The following is a 16,463-nucleotide window of genomic DNA, read 5'->3' on the forward strand; positions in this document are numbered from 1 at the left end:
ATTTCCATATTTTAAAAATACGTATTGTTCAATGTAACCTGACTTAACACCCCCCCCCCCCCAAGAGTGAATAACCTACAAGCTTCTATTAGGGACTTCACTCTAGGATTTGGACCCTGGCTTCCTCTCTAGTCTCATCTCTTGCTACCTTTTCATTAAATCTTACATTCCAGGCATACTATGGTCACTGGCAATTCTGCTAAAGAAGCCATGCTTTGTTCTAGGTTCATGTTTTTGCTTATGTTGCTCCCTCTTTCTCAAATGCCTGTTTTCTTTTCTTTTCACTTGGTTAACTCACACTCATTTTTGCAGGCTCAGTTTAAGGATTAGTGTCAAACCTCTCCCAGTCTCTTCTCATCAAGGTTAAGTGCTTTTCCTCTCTGCTCCGATAGCGTCCCAAACTTATCACTAACACGGGCATTGCAATGTGTTGCATTCAACTCTTTCCTTGTCTCTCTTTCCAGTTAAACTGTGAGCTCTTTGAGGCTGAAGACTACATATGATTTACGTTTGGTTCCCATTACTTAGGACAGTGCCTAACATATCATAAATGTTTGGTAAATATATTGAAATAAACAAATATTAATTTTGTATGCCTAATATACAAAGCACTGTGGGTGGAACAAATACATGTGAAATTCATATTTCACTTTCAAGGAGCTGACTGCCTAGGAGGCAAACAACCTGCACATAAGAAAAGTACAGGTAGAACAACCACTTACTATATAATTGCATGCGCAAAAAAAGTACCTACAGGCTAGCGTTTAGGATTGGATTGATGTGGAAAGTCTTCTCTGAAGAAGCAAAGCCTGCCTAGGAGCGTAAAAAGAGAAGACGACTCGGATGGTTTGAAGAGGTTGGGGAGAGAGTTTTAAGTTTGGAGCATAAGAGAAATTCTCACTGTGGTTGAGGAATAGGGTGAAAACATTGGCTAAGGAGGAGGTTGGTTAAGATACAGTGAAAAGGTCAGTGTGTGTGTGTGTGTGTGTGTGTGTGTGTGTGTGTGTGTGTTCGGAAGTCATAGATTAGAAAAACAAATTGGAGCAGATTGGAGCAGATTTTGTTTAAAGTCTCTGACTCCGACATAGAACACCTCAGCATTCTAGATTGCCTTTTCATCACAAATTCCCTGTGTCTCTTCTAGAACATTTTCAAAATGGATAGTTTCCGTGTCAAGGAATCTTCCCTTTCTCCTTGAACAAAGATTTCCTGATGTCCCTCAAGGTATTGTACACCAGATCTTTCTATTCTTATTTTAGGTGTAGTTTTTGTGTTTGTGTGTATGTTTTTTCCCCGCCCTGGGTTGCAGGCAAGCAGCACAAGACTTGTACCTCCCAATTTGTTGGCTCCTATTTAATTTCATTTCAGTTTACACATGAGCTGGACTCACAATTCCAGAAAAGCTGAAGGTGAGGAAAGGGTGAAAAGCCCCCTGGTCTATTTCCTTGAAGAGAACTTTCAGAGGTTTCTCAGTGGAGTTACACATTCTAGACAATCACATTTAGGGCTCCTGCCTAGACAACCAAACTAGACATAAACTGAACAATTGCCTATCGACACTCTTAAAACTAACACAGATCTTCCCTCCAAACCCATGGGCTTTCTAGCAGCTTGGGCTAATAGTCCTTATCAAAGCTCCACTGAATTGTCAGGGCCCCCATAATTTGATTTCATGCTGTCTCTCCACTTTTTGTCTTACTGCTGAAAACAACAGTAGCAACAAAACAAAGCCAAAACCCAAACCAAATAACCTTCCAGTCAGGCCGCTTCACACACCACCCTACAAGGCCCAGCTCAAGCTCCAAGTCCTTTGGGAAGCAACCGCCTCAAGCCTCACTGGCCTCTCTTTTCTCTAAATGGTAGATTCTACCTCATTGACTTTTGTCTTCCATTTGAAACTGTCTCTATCAAAGAGGTAGCAATTCCCTGCCCCACCCACTCCCCACACCAAAATATACACACACTATTCCCAGCTTCTCAGGCCTAACATCTGGGAAAGTATGATTGTATTGGGGGAGGGGAGGTATACATTAAAGGATGGCTGCTCTTCCAAATTTCCCCCACAACTGACACACGAATTGATTTTATTTCAGCTCTTTATGTAGGTAAGTCTCACCATGATCATGGACTCAGAATGTCACCTTTAAATCATTTGGTTAACTCTCCACTTTTAACAGATGAGGAAATTGAGGCCCTGGGAGATGAAGTGACTTACCTAATATGTTAACATGTATTTGTCATTAGTGTTCCACATTTAACAATCACTTCCTCTTCCCTCCCCGCATTTACCAACTAAACTTAAGTTCTTGAGGGCAAGGATCATGACATCTTGTGCATTTTCTACATTCACAGCAGCATTGATGAGTCTTCTCTTGTTTCCCATCCAGGATCAAGAAGGCGCCGGGCACACAGAAAGTGCTAAGGAAAGAATGTTTGGGTCTAACTGAACCCCTGCAGAGTGTGGACTATTTAGAGGCACTGAGTTTGGCCTCTGAGTGAATACCTGCCTTGGGTTGGCCCACTTAGCAGTGGAAGAGCAATGGGCCGAAAGAGATATGCTAAGTGTGTGGTCTTGTTTGCCCGACTACGTTATGAATACCTTCTTATACAGACTTATTTTGTAGCCCACATCACTTTGAACAGTGCTAATCAGAGTAGACACTCATTAAAAACATTTTAATTGACTGGCTGTCCTCGGATCAAACACCAGATCTTGGTCTGTGCTTCGTGCGGTAGCCAGAGTAGTTTCAGCAAAAAGAAAGCAGCAGGCTGTCAGAGGTGGACACCGCTGGGCTGAAGGAGCATTTTTCATGCAGCACTATGCCTTAAATTGGCCTTGAAGACGAGTGTCTGGGATCCTGTGCTGCCTTTTAGATACCAGAGAATCATTTTTGAAAAGTGCTATAATACATATTATAACACATTATTAATTATTAGATAACTTAAGGTAACAGGACACATCAAAAGGGCACCAACTTTAAGATGTTTAGTGGGGATGCATTTATTTTAGTCTATCCACAATATGTCACCAGCTCCCCTTGGGACTATTTTTAAGACCTCTAGCCTGAGTCAATGATGCAGCTGGTGGCCAGCAATAGATGCAAGTGAGCCATACTTGGATGGGGTTTGATCCTGGATTTAGGATTGTTGTACCACGCCATAGCGAGTTGACCTACCAACTACATAGCTTGGCTGTTTCTGCTTTTCTTATTTTGGCCCTTACTCTGCCACCCTCATTTTTAAAGGAGAGAGGTCTAGTTGAGGTAGTTCCAGGATCTGACTTAATTTAAGCTAGTTTAACCTCCAGTGAGAAAGCAGGCCATTTATTTTAATCATTAACCCAGTCTTATTGTTGAGTATCTTTCACTACGTTCAGGCAGTGAATGGGTTTAATAAGAATCAGTCAAGGAGTCCAAAATACTTTGTTAGTAAATATTGCAACTTTTGTCCCTCTCCTTCTTTTCCCCAAGGGGAACTGGTATCTGGAGGAGGGTAATGGGAAAGTAAGTGAAAATACAGATTATGAGAATAGTTGCCATTGATGATTATTTTTACTACCTTAATTCTAGGTAGGGAAACTTAGATGTGGTTAGGTACATGAGGAATCCAGTAATCCAAGTACAATCAGTAAGAATTGGAAATTTAGTTGTGAAGTTCCACTAACTATATTCCTTCTCATGGAATCACTGGCTAATTGTTGGCAAAGGCAGAGCCATTCCCATGTAGAAAAGAATAGGCAGGTAGGCATTCAAAACATTAGGTGGTCTTTAAAGGTATTATAATGGTCCAGTTGCCCAGAAGAATGTGCTTAAGCTGTCTACCAGACTACTGTCTTGAGTGGTCTAAAACCCCTGTATTTTTAATTGAGGGGTTTAGTTGATGTACAATATTATAAAATTTCAGTTGTACAACATGGTGATTCACAATTTTTGAATGTTATATTCTATTTATAGTTATTATAAAGTACTGGCTTTATTTCCTGTGTTGTGCAACATATCCTTGTAGCTTATCTTTCTTATACATAGTAGTTTGTGCCTCTTAATCCCCTACCCCTGTCTTGCCCCTCTCCACTTTCTTCTCCCCATTGGTAACCACTAGTTTGTTCTCTATATCTCTGAGTCTGTTTCTTTTTTGTTATATCCCCTAGTTATATTTTTTAGATTCCACATATAAGTAATATTATATAATATTTATTATTTTCTGTCTGGCTCATTTCACTTAGTGTAATACCTTCTAAGTCTATCCATGTTGTTGCAAATGGCAAAATTTCATTCTTTTTATGGTTGAGTAGTATTCCATTGTATATATATATATATATATATATATACCACATCTTCTTTATCCATTTACCTGTTGATGGATCCTTACATTGGTTCTGTATCTTAGCAATTGTAAATAATGCTGCTATGAACATTGGAGTGCATGGATATTTTTGACTTAGTATTTCCAGGGTTTTTTTTTTTTTTTTTTTTTTTTTGGATGCATACCCAGGAGTGGAATTGCTAGGTCTTTTGGTAGTTCTAATTCTAGTTTTTCTTAGGAACCTCTGTACTGTTTTCCATTGGCTGCACCAATTTACATTCCCACAAACAGTGTATGAGAATGCCATTTTCTCCACATCTTCCCAACATTTGTTGTGTCCTTTTTGATAATAGCCATTCTGACAGGTGTGAGGTGTTAGGTCATCGTGGTTTAAATTTGCATTTCTCAAAGCCTCTGTTTTAGAAGAAATCAACTTATCAGTTGTTATCATGTCTCCAAGAGGTCCCACTTACTTAATCCTTGACACTGAGGTTTTGTTTTCCCCCAGGATTGCAAGCTGAATAATGAGTCCTATTCTTCACTACCTATGCATATGGAATTAGTGATCACCCAAACTGGGCTCTTCTAGGTCAGGTCCCCAAACTTTGAAGGAGATTGAGAACATGTAGAAGACCAAGCCTCCGAGTAAGAAAAAAACAACTGGATATTCTGCCTCTTTTTTCAGGTTTCAGTATGGCAAATCAAGGACGTCAAGAACTAGCCCAGTTGAACTTGAGAAAGAAACGACTGTTGACAGTGATGAGGTAAGAAAGAGCATTAGCAATTTTCATTTGTAATCTTTCTTTGGAATTGCTTTAGAAGCTAGTCTCACAAACTTCCTGTTGAAAAGCAAAAATGTATCAATATGTACATAAAAAGTAAGGTTAACTTATCTAATTTTATGAAAGAGAAACAGAGACATAGAAAAGGGAAGAGACAGGGACATATCAGCAATGAATCAGGGTTCAACACCCAGGGGCCAGAAATCCGTTTTGGGGCATGGGCGAGTGTTAAACCCTGACTTAGCGAGATTTTGTAGTCGCTTCTTGCAGCAAAACTCCTTGGGTAGCTTGGTTGCTTCCCCAGGTTTATCACATTCAAGTGAATTTTCCAGGCCAACTTTTATTTCTTCAGCCAGAGATGGTGCAATTCAACATAAAACTAAATACATAGTCCAATTTGGACACTATTGTGGATTTAGTCAACTGTTGGAGACTAATTTGGAACCCAGAAGAATTGGGGAGTAAAAAATTTTCCCCAGAGACTTACCCTCCTAAAATTAATTTTTTAAAAACCTGTAAAGAAAAGTTTTCATATCTTCCCTCAAATAAATTGTTCCAAAACTTCTGGGATTTTAAATATATCTATTTCTATGAAGCAGATTTTTCAAATATATTTTTGTTTAAAACAAAGGGACTTCGGTTTTACAAAAGGTAATACAAATTAAATCATTGCATCTTTGGATTTATTCCCTATTTCATCCCACCATCCCCAAAGGAATGTATGGCATGGCTCTGCTGGTCCTCCTTTTAGTTCTCCTCCAACCCCCGGGAATTGCCAACTGCTGGCATTTTTTCTTGGAGCATAACACTTGCCCTCATCGCACAGTTCTGTCACATTTTTACTACCTCCCTCTTCTCCATTCACCTTCTCACTGTATTCACCTGTTCAGTGCATGTGCCTTTTCTTCTGAACCCCATCTTACCGTATCACCTCCTTGGGGGGCATGGCTGTGTTTAGAAATGCGAATCCACATACAGGATTGTCTTCTCTGATTTCTCACTAGGCCAAGCCCAAAGGAGGTAACTCAGAGCTTCTGTCTCCTTGTGTTCTCATCCCCTTGATTCATCCTTATATAACCTAGGGCTAAACTAGAGGCCAGGCAACAACCCTGGGGTCAGCAGAAGGAGATGGAGGAGGCCCAGCAACTTTACCACCAGACTGGATACTCAGGCTGCCAATCACCAGCACAACCACCAGCACAAAAATGCTAAGTGGCAGCCAAGTGCAACCAAAATTCAGTTACTTTTGCCACATTACTGGAAAAATCATATATCGCACAAATATTCAAAAATGCAAACTGCACTATGGCTTCTCCCTTCCTCTGTGTGCTCCCAGCTCAGTAAACAGTTATCCCCAGGGCTTGCTTCCACTCACAACCCTTAGGTTATTGCCCTTTTGTAACTTGCTTTTCTCCTTGAAGGGTGTCCTCCAGGTTGATTTTCACCTAATTTCCCTCCTCTAGAAATGGAAAGCAGAAGAAAGAGGTGTGAGCCCTTGGCATGATTTGTCCCCGTCTGAACTCTGGTGCTGCTCTTGCCTGCTTCACCTCCTAACAGCTCTTAGCATTGCACAAAGCTGGGCTACATTTCCACACACGAGCCTCCCTGTCAGGATGTCTTAGAACCTAGCTCTGCCTCGTTCCAGAAACCCAAGGCGCAAGACATGAAGTTCTTCTCGCTTAATTTAAGTTAGAGATCAGATGTTAGCAAGACTAAGGGAAGGGAAGGAATGGAATATTATTTAGACAAGATGCCACTTGAAACTACTAATCTTGATTATTGTCTCTAGATTTTTGATGCAGTCGGGCAATCAAAATTTGTTTTGGAGAAACTTCAGCATTACACGGTCCATCCTAATTTGGTAGGTGATAAAAGCACTCCCCCAAGATCTCTAAGAGCAAGTTTCAGCAGTGGTACTGTGATCTGCTGCAGAGTATCCCGAATGCCTCTGAGGGCCGCCACCTTCTGTGACTGTGCATCCTCCCCAGACAGGGAAGCAGAGCTGTCCTAGGACACTATGCTGGGAATGGTGATGAGGGAGGCAGGAGGGGCTGGGAAGAAGGTGGACACTGCAGCTGATTTTTTTTTTAAGTTGAGAAAACATGTTTATAATCAGGAAGCATTCTATTCTCTTCCTCTCCCTTCCTCCCTCTCTAATCCTCTGCCTTCCTCCTACTGATGGAAAAGCAAATTTAGTGGGACTGCCCCTTCCTCCACCACATCTTAAGTGACATGCTGTCTTTTGTGACCGCTTTTCCTTTTTTAACGTGGTGCTATTATGCATATTAACGTGGTTGTGCCTTTGGAGAAACACTGGTGAGTGGGAAGATGCTGATAAGGGCTGTGTTGCCTGCCCTCTGCGCCCTCCAGGACTCCCTGACAAAGGAGATTTGGTCTCTGGCCATTTCTCCCTCCTGCCTCAGAGCGAATTGTAGAGAAGGCCATTTAGGTTTAACATAGAAACTTCCGCTTGCCCTATTGCGTTGGGCACAATGTTACACTTTTTCACAAGAATGAAGTCATCTTGCTCTTTTTGTTGTGGGAATCTTTCCATCTCATTTCCCCAGCCCCTTGGTCTATATGTGGGGAATACTCTGAGAAAAGAAATGGATGGAGAGTTTCAGACATTTTCTTTTAAATTTCAGAGCAGGTTTGTCCAGCCCTGCCCAGCCTCTGTCCCTACACCACAGAGGCAAAAGATTAGCCAACTGATTTGTTACTTTTCTCTTGATCTAATCCTTCTGTCTCTCTGGAAACCTTTCTGTCTGCTCAGGCCCAGTACTATGAGCCTATGAAGCCCACTGTGCTGCATAAATTCCTGGCTCGAAACAGGAAAACCCAAAGCTTCATGTTAAAAGTAACAGAGTATGATCAGGATAAGACTTTACTGATTCTGACCAACAACCCACCTCCCTGCCCAACTGACCATCAGGGAAAGGACGGCACACCAAAATACTTTTTGAAGGAGTTACTGCTTAAGGTAATGGCAGCTGGGGAAATTTCCTGGCACTCTGAGGTAGGACCCTAAAGAATTAGGAGTCAGCTTGAAGAAGGGAGCTGACTTAACATGGAGGATGGAACTCAGGAGCCAACCTCTTCCCTCTTATTCTTTGCGACATGCTTCACCAAACAGACTCTGAGAGCCTGGGAAATATTCAGAATTGGAGTTGTACGATCTTGGGTCATGAAACTTCATTGCATGGAGAAAAGAGGGTCTTAATTCAAAATTGTCTCTCCTTGGCCAAAGATATTTAGTTTGTAATTTTAAAAGGGTAAATTAGCCACTGGCTTTCTAGTTGAGTATAGAGTAGCAACAGATACATCAGGAAATGAGGAATAAGGAACAGAAACGAGTACCTAAATGGGAAAGGGGTAAAGGATTATGCTCTACTCCCATTGCTCTTGGGTGTCAGAAAGGAAGAGGAACAGAAAATTTACTATCACAGTGGCCAGATGTTTGGGACTCTGTTGTACACAAAAGAAGTTCAAATTCAATTCAATAAACAATTGCTGGAGACATAACTAAGCTAAGAACTAAAATATAAAGATGATTACAGGACAGTTTCCATCCTGAAAGACTTGGAGTCTAACAGGAGAGACAATCAATAAATGAGATATGAAAAGTAATTATACCAGGATATACAAATAATAGAATATACAAGACACACTAATATACAGTAGTGAAGAGTATCTTTGTTAGGGGAAAGGAAGTAATTAGGGAGGTTTTACGGAGGATGTGACACTTGATGAAAGATTAGGAGACTATTCCAATCAGTGGGAAGGGCAAAGGCATGGAGACTGGAGAATTGAAGTGCATTTAGGGAGATGTAAGAGAGCAAATGGCATGAGATAGGTATAATCAAACTTGCATTTTAGAAAGAACTTTTTTGGAAGTTGAGAGAAAGATTGTTGTGGAAGAGACAAAAATCAGATTTGTTATGATGTTACTATAATTGTCAAGGTGAGAGATGCTGAAGAATTGAACTAAATCAACAGCACAGAAAGTGGAGAAAATCAGTTTAAGAGAACTTTAGGAACCATGGTTTAAAAAAGATCTTGACAAGCTTAAGAGCTGGTGTAATATAACAAGAAGAAATTAAATGAGACAAATGAGAGTGCAAACAAAAAAATCTAATTATACCAGAGATTTGATGCTGGGAGTGGAATTACCCAAGACAGATCCTTACAATAAAATGTGGTCAATTTAGAATTACTATTTTCTCTTTTTTTTTTTCCTTCAGCTAAGATAGCAGAAGAGATGGTTTATTGTACACATTACATTCAGCCACAAGTGAGAGCAGAACTAGTCCAGAATATCACAGGTCCAGGGCAAAGGACCAAAAGGGCCCATTTTGATATGAGCAAGATGTGTCTCTTAAAGGTGGTCGAGGCGATCAGAATGGTGGTACATGTTCCAGATCCATTGAGACAAGTTCTAGACAGTAGACATATAGTCCAACAGTATCTATTAGCGTCCCTGGCCGCTGGCTTTCCTTGCTTCTGCTCCTGTGGCTTCCATGGGTGTACAAGTTCACTTGGACCTCTGCCTTATCTTTCTTCTTTTGAGCTTCAGCCTGCGCATTTGCTTCTTCCTCCACTTTGCTCTCATGGCATGGAGGCTTCTCAGAAGATGGCGCTAAGGCCGAGAGAGGAATTAGTATTTTCTTAGTTGCTAGATGAATAGCAGTGAGAGATTCCTTTCCAAATGGAGGATATAATGCTAATAACCAATGGCGTAGGCTGACAAAGGAGTTAATGAATTCATTGCCTATAGTCTCTTGGGTCTCAGAATTCGTGCCATTTTAACATAAGTGTGTTGGTTGTTTCTCATGGTAGTGGGTAATATACACTGAGAGAGGAACAAATGCCACACCACAATTGCCTTGCTCCAGGTAAAGCAGGAAATACAAGACTATCATGTAACCTTGGTGCAAGAAGATCTCTCATCCAACAGCTGACACCTTGTGAGCCTTCCAGATCCCATGCGGGACATGATCATATTCACAGTATATTGTGGTATCAGCTAAATTGCATTAGCAGAGTTAAGGCTCTGATTGTCCAAGACTGACAGCATGGTCATTTTATGGTGCTATGTGGAATAAGTCCAAGAAGATGGACATGCCCAATAGCTAGAATGCCTTTTTAATATTTATGCTGCATTCCCTCCTTTTCTTGCTAGACAAAGGTAACAGCCTTTTGTGAGCCTAAGATTATACACAAAAGCAGCATTCTTTTGCTACACTCAGGCATGTGTATAGGAAGAGGGTGGGTTCCCGCAATCAAGCTGAAGAATGGATCAGACATGTCTATCAGAGTAGATGTTATACACACAGCGCCTTCAAAGTGAAAGGGCCCTACCACAGTTTGTGAAGAATAGGACCTAAGAGGTCCTGTTTTGTACAAGTAGACTTAGTTCCCTACTCCTAGCTAGGACCAGAGGAGGACACCAGACCTAGTGAAGCAAAATTCATAGGCTAGTTAATGACCTACAGCGTAGACTGGTATGCCACCAAACAAAAACAAACAGAAACCAAAAACCAAACTAAAACCCAAACCAATTCATCTACTAACAACCAAAATCCTGGAGCTAATCAGATTCTTGCTTCCAGGCATCTGAATTGGTAAAGGAAGAGACTGAGGCTGTAGGAAAGATAGAAAGGCATATACAGAGACCATAAAAGAGTCAAACCATGAGGAAGAAGGTGGGGGCAAGTTGAAGTCATTGGGAGGTAGAAATGAATAAGCAGAAGCTATAGGTAGAAAAAAGATATGCAGAATAAAGATAAGGAGTGAACACACCAGAGAGAGAAGGAAGCAGATAGGAAGAAAGTCTGAAACCTGTTAATGATTTGATGCTTGAGACTCATGCAGTAGTGGTCCTTAGCTAATGCTGCCTTGGATTTCAAGTAACTTTTTTATTCTCATTTTTCTGCTCTGAGGTCTAGCTCTGCTAAGGTTTCTGTTCTCTTGTGGCCAGATTTTAACCTAAGTCTTAGGTCCTAGGCATATGTGCTGTTGCCATAAAACCCCTATTAGTTGAGGTAATTTGAATGGATTCCTGTTCCTCAAAACTGGAAGAGCTTAAAGAGTACAAGTACAGAATTAAAAAGACATGGTTCAGCATGGTTCAGTAGTCTTTATTTGTTTTGTGTTTTTTTTTTATTGAAGTATAGTCAGTTACAATTTGTTAATTTCTGATGTACAGCGTAATGTCCCAGTCATGCAAATATATACATATATTTGTTTTCATATTCTTTTTCATTTAAAGTTGTTCAGTATCCTTAAAAAGAGGTTTTAAAATTCTGAGTGAAAAAGTTCAGTATGTGTCAATTAATTATGACAAAAAATGTGTCATTAATTGTCATTCTTTTATTCATTCAACACATATCTATTAAGCACTTACTATGTGCCAGGCAATGTTATGGGGTAGTAAGAATCTATCAGTGACTAAGTCAAAGTTTGCTGGAATGAAGTTTAATTCCAGTGAGGTAGGCAGACCATAAGCAAGCCAACAATCGTACAGATAACGTATAGTATGATAAGCGCCCAAAAGGCAGAATGAGGGAGTAGAGAGTGATGGGTGTGAATGGGGATTTTAGATAGTGTATTAGGGAAGGCTCTCAGAAGCAGTGATGACATTTGAATAGAGACTTTAATGGGATATGTCCTGCAGTTACTACATCTAGCATCTGGTTTTCATTTCAGATTGCCACACATTAGGAAAAATATAAATTGCAACTTTCTCAAATGAGTTAAAATGAGAGTTGGAGAACAGGGGACCCAAAGTCATATCATATGGAAAAAAAAGTTCAAAGTGTTGGCAAAATTGAGCCTGGAAGGGAGAGGAAGCTCAGGAGGAACGTGATAGATTTCTTCAAATTCTTTAAGAACACTGGAAGAGATGCTAGATTTGTTCTGTTTGGAGTATAGGGTAGAAGTTCCTGGGAGATAGCAGTCAGCTGATCAAAGGTTAAATACACTGGGTTTTTAGGCATAGGAAGATTGACCACTTGATAGTGTTATTGTAGAGGGGATAAGAGTGTCAAATGAATGGTTAGACTGGATGACCCTTAAGATCCTCTCTGAAAGACTTTGATTCTATTACTTTAATAATGAGGAAATTATTACCTCACAAAACATCCCATTCTGTGGCCTTTTCACTGCAGATAGAGAATGGGATGTGAATGAGGCAGCCATCTCCAAGGAAGGTGGGTAGAGTCCCATGGGTCTATTTCCCAATTTATTACCAAATGTTTGGTTTCCTAAGAAGTTCACTTGTTGAATCCTTTTCAAAACCTGGTAAATTCCTCTGCCATTCCCTTCAAAGGGCCAGTGGGCAAGCTCAATCAATTATTTGGGAAACTGACCAAGCTTTGGGCAAATCATCTGGATATGAAACAAACAGGTATTAGCCCACTCAGAGAACTGCTTCCTCTTCTTTGGGTTTCTGTGTCCTTACTTCTCTCTCTGACAGGTTTTATTGCATGATTTTAGGGGAACTGGAGCTTAATCCAGGAGTGGAATTCAGCCTGTAAGTCCCAGAGGACTCAGATTACCCCTTACCCCCACCCCCAATTTACTCTTCCTTCCTCTGCTGCAGGAAAGTCGTCAGCACAAACCCACTGAGAACCTACCCCTGATGTCTCAGAAAAAAAAGTTAAGATCTGAGCTGAAACCAACCTTCCAGGTGACACTGTTGGAGGACCCTGCATCCAAGCAAGAACAATGGTTTAGGTGAAGTCCTGGCTCTTTCCTACCTTTTCCTTATTCATGTCACTATCTCTTTTCAATACAATTTAACAAACACTTTTTGGGTATAGGGGATATGGACAACCGTATAATAATAAGACAGCTTTCCTACATGACCCCTGATCTCATTTCCACCTTAACAAAAGAAAAACAGCAATGCAAAACTAAGGTTTTTCACGAGAATGATTTTCAAGGTGAAGAGAAGGATTCAAAGGTCTATGCTTTAAGGGAAACAACAAAAACTTTCCCTCAGTGCGTGTTAAGGGCTGTAATACAGGAACAATGTGCCATGTATGAGATTTTATTTGAAACTAGTAATAGGAGCAGCCTGCACCTGGTGCGGAGAGGAGAGAGATTCTGGAGTTCCTTCATAGATTTACAACGCTAGGTTCTAGAAGCACCCCTTCCGCTGGACAGTATAACCACTCGGTACCAATGAACACACTCTAATCCTTTCTGCTCCCCCAGAATCTGAGAATCCACTGACTGGTTCCATTAACCCCCTACCCTAGGACCTACTAAATGAACTTTCTTTGTTAAGGTTTTCCACGGACAAGGATTTCAAGAGTGAAGGGAAGTATTCAAAGGCGTACGCTTTGAGAAAACAGAAAAAAATGTACCCTCAGCTGAACTTGGCTCCTGTCTGTAAAAGAAACACGAGGAATGACGGTAAGCTTCTCTCTTTCAAAGCAATGGTTTACGAGCTGGAGATGTGGGCAGGAGGGACAGCCCATGGGGACGAGTGGCAAGGGCAAATCAGCATCTCTCTTAGAGGTTCTGGAGACTATTTTTCCTTGTAGCATGGAAGCTGAGAACTGATAGAGGCCCACATAGTGCTCGGTTTTGGATCCTATTTAAATCCTCAAATTTCAAGAAAGCTCTAGCATGGTGTTCCCCTAACTACATTACCTACCACTTTATGAGATTTGGTCAATGTGTTATATGCTCTATTATTTACTTAATGTTTTTCTTTAAAACGATGTTTTGGGTACTTGTCCTAACTAATATTATATCACTGACATTATGGGTTTGATACACTAATTACATTTTTTTCCTCTGACATCCATTTAATCAAATTCATAAAAATTAGAATATAAAATGTTTATCTATGTATCACCGAAAACTACCCAGTGGCATGCCTATCACACTTTGAGGAAAGCTGTTCTAGAAAGATCAAAGGATAAGCTGCAAGTCTCAGAGACCCAAGAGTCTCTTTGGGGTTGAGGCAGGACATGGGGTGGGAGGGGTTTGGGATAAGGTTGTGCAGAAGAGGGGGCAACGAGAATGCTCCTCACAAATGATCATTCATTTGGCAACATTTATGGGGCACCTACTAAGTGTTAGATATTTATCAAGCACCAATAATAGCACTTTCAATATGTGAGATCGTTGGATGGGCCAGGGCATGAAGGGCCTTATATATTCGCATAAATAAGGGCTTAGGTTTTATCCAGCAGGCGGTTGGGACTCACTGAAGGATTTCAGAGCACTGAACACACATTTGTGTACTAGAAGTACAATCGATGGGTCCCCAGACTTCACCAGCCTGTGGCTTCAAGATAACGTTCATTTCTTCTACGGGGTTTCTCTCCTCAAGCAATTTCTGAAACTCCCTAAGGTATACTTACCTGTTCCACAAGGCCATCCGAGTGACTACCAGTCAGCCTCAGTCCAAACAGTCATGGTTCCAGATGTATGAGGTCACATTGTACCGTCCCTTACCTGGCTTCTTCAAGCTTCTCTGCTCCTCCTGTACCTATTTGCTGCCCCACCTGATGCCCACCTACTGCCTCTCTTAACTCCCCATATACAGCTAAAACCAAGCTGTGGTATTAAACAACACTTCATAGCTGTGGAGAAAAGTTAAAGGAGGGCAGAGAGTTATTTATCTTGCTTTCAGAGGGGATACTCTTAGGTTCAGCCTCAAACCCGCCTCGGTTCCTTCCTACATTCCAGCAGCCCCCAGCACATTACCCATTCTTATCAGGGAGTCTCCTGGCTTAGCTACTCTGTCTCTGCCTTGGCTCCCAATACCCTTGGTGCAAGGAAGGGGACGAGGGTTGCTCCTTCCCCAAGCCTGTTTATTTTTAGCCCCAGAATAAATAAGTAGGAACATCTATTTCCTTCAAGGGATACTCCACATGGAAAGCAAGGTTAGAGCTTTACAAGCCAGATAAGGCAAACATAACAGTACATTTAGTAAAGTCAGAGTTAAATCTTAAATGATACCATATGCAGACTATCAGCAGTTCAGCTTAAATCCATTCTGAAAGAAAGAATTTCTCCCGAATCTAGAATCTAATCTGGATTAGAATTTCTCTGATTTTTTTTTCAAGGGCATGATTCAATTTACATTTATAAACAGAACACTTAGTATCTCAGTCTGCAGCATTTATTAGATTTTACGGTGACTTTACAGTTTCCTTCAAGAAAAATGAGAGGATATTTACTTATGTATCTAAAAGACCCATTATTGTGCTTTTCCTAAACAAAGACAATCTACTGTGAAGTCGAAGGTGTCTCCAGTTCAAGCAAAAGAGGACCTAGCAACACCTCCTTCCACCAATAATGTTCCATGTTTACCAGACATCCAAATAAAGATTACATAGAGAATGGTTTGGATGGGGGCCAGGAAGGCTGGTTAAGGAGACTGTCCAAGGAACAAACAGATAGGACCTGAATTAAGGTGACAGCAGTAGGAATAAGAAAACAGATCCAAGGGATATTTACAAGGTATAATGCTTCAAAAAAAGTGGGGAGGGATGGGAGCAAGAAAAACCCACAATGGAGACATCCAAGAATGGGCAGAGTTTGAAAGAGAATTTGGAAAAAGTAATGTTCCTTAGTTACACTCTCAGGAGAACTAAAAATCAACACATATTTTAGGAAGAGGCTACGAGGAATGCGAATATACAATTGATATATGTGAACGCACCTTAGTAAGAATTACATAAGTGTCAAAATGACCGCAGATGGAATCATTTGAAAGGGGTGGTATTAAACAGGGAAGACCCTAAACTGGCAGTGATTTCAATTGCGTGTTGATGAAGGGAAAAGTTATAAAGAAGGCTGGGAGTGGTAGTCCGTGGTCCAAAATCTACCCACTTGTTAAGAGTGAAGACCCGCTTTCCCTGCCCTAGAAGTGGGTCTGTTTTCATGCCTCACATCAAGTGTCCTAAACTCTCTGGAAATTCACATTCACGAAGGTGCCCTGTGCTTTGTTTCAGTCTCCGAGAAGTCAGGGAGCCAATTGCCAACATCCCAGATGATCTGGGAACCATTAACCCTTTCACCACTTCTGAAAGAGAAGCCCACCAGAACCGTGCCAGGAGAGAGCACCTTCCGCAATGGAAGGGCCCAACAGTGGATTATAAAAAAAGCCCTTGTCACTAAGTGAAAGTAAACTCTCACGCCTCCAGAGACTGAGCGGCCTGCAGAAGTCGCCATCTAGGGCGTGCCAACCAAATAAAATCACATTCTGCCCGCTCCGGGCGTGGGCTGCCCGGTCGCTAGCAGGGAGGGCCGGGGCGAGCCCCTGGCTGAGACCTGTCGCCGCAGGGGCGTGGCCGCGGCCCTGGGGGCCCACCACCTGGCCCCGCCTCCGCCCGGCTGGGGGCGTAGGAGAGGGCG

General features: G+C 41.4%; 1 protein-coding gene across 3 annotated transcripts; it reads left to right on the forward strand.

Annotated features, from left to right (window-relative positions):
- Window positions 1-1,143: 1,143 nt before the first annotated feature.
- TSGA13 (testis specific 13) lies at window positions 1,144-16,319 on the forward strand. Of its 3 annotated transcripts, none has more exons than XM_031674490.2 (8): window positions 1,144-1,224; window positions 2,388-2,562; window positions 4,988-5,066; window positions 6,874-6,945; window positions 7,858-8,064; window positions 12,685-12,818; window positions 13,375-13,502; window positions 16,061-16,319. In XM_031674490.2, the coding sequence occupies exons 2-8, from the start codon at window positions 2,540-2,542 to the stop codon at window positions 16,228-16,230; spliced, it is 813 nt and encodes a 270-aa protein (XP_031530350.1). In that variant the 5' UTR covers window positions 1,144-1,224; window positions 2,388-2,539; the 3' UTR covers window positions 16,231-16,319. The 3 variants fall into 3 exon arrangements, with proteins under 3 accessions (XP_031530350.1, XP_072821503.1, XP_072821502.1); XM_072965402.1 differs by lacking the exon at window positions 16,061-16,319 and adding an exon at window positions 15,328-15,422; XM_072965401.1 differs by lacking the exon at window positions 1,144-1,224 and adding an exon at window positions 1,391-1,409.
- Window positions 16,320-16,463: the final 144 nt, after the last annotated feature.

The sequence above is a fragment of the Vicugna pacos genome, chromosome 7, assembly GCF_048564905.1.
Source record: "Vicugna pacos chromosome 7, VicPac4, whole genome shotgun sequence".
NCBI lineage: Eukaryota > Metazoa > Chordata > Mammalia > Artiodactyla > Camelidae > Vicugna > Vicugna pacos.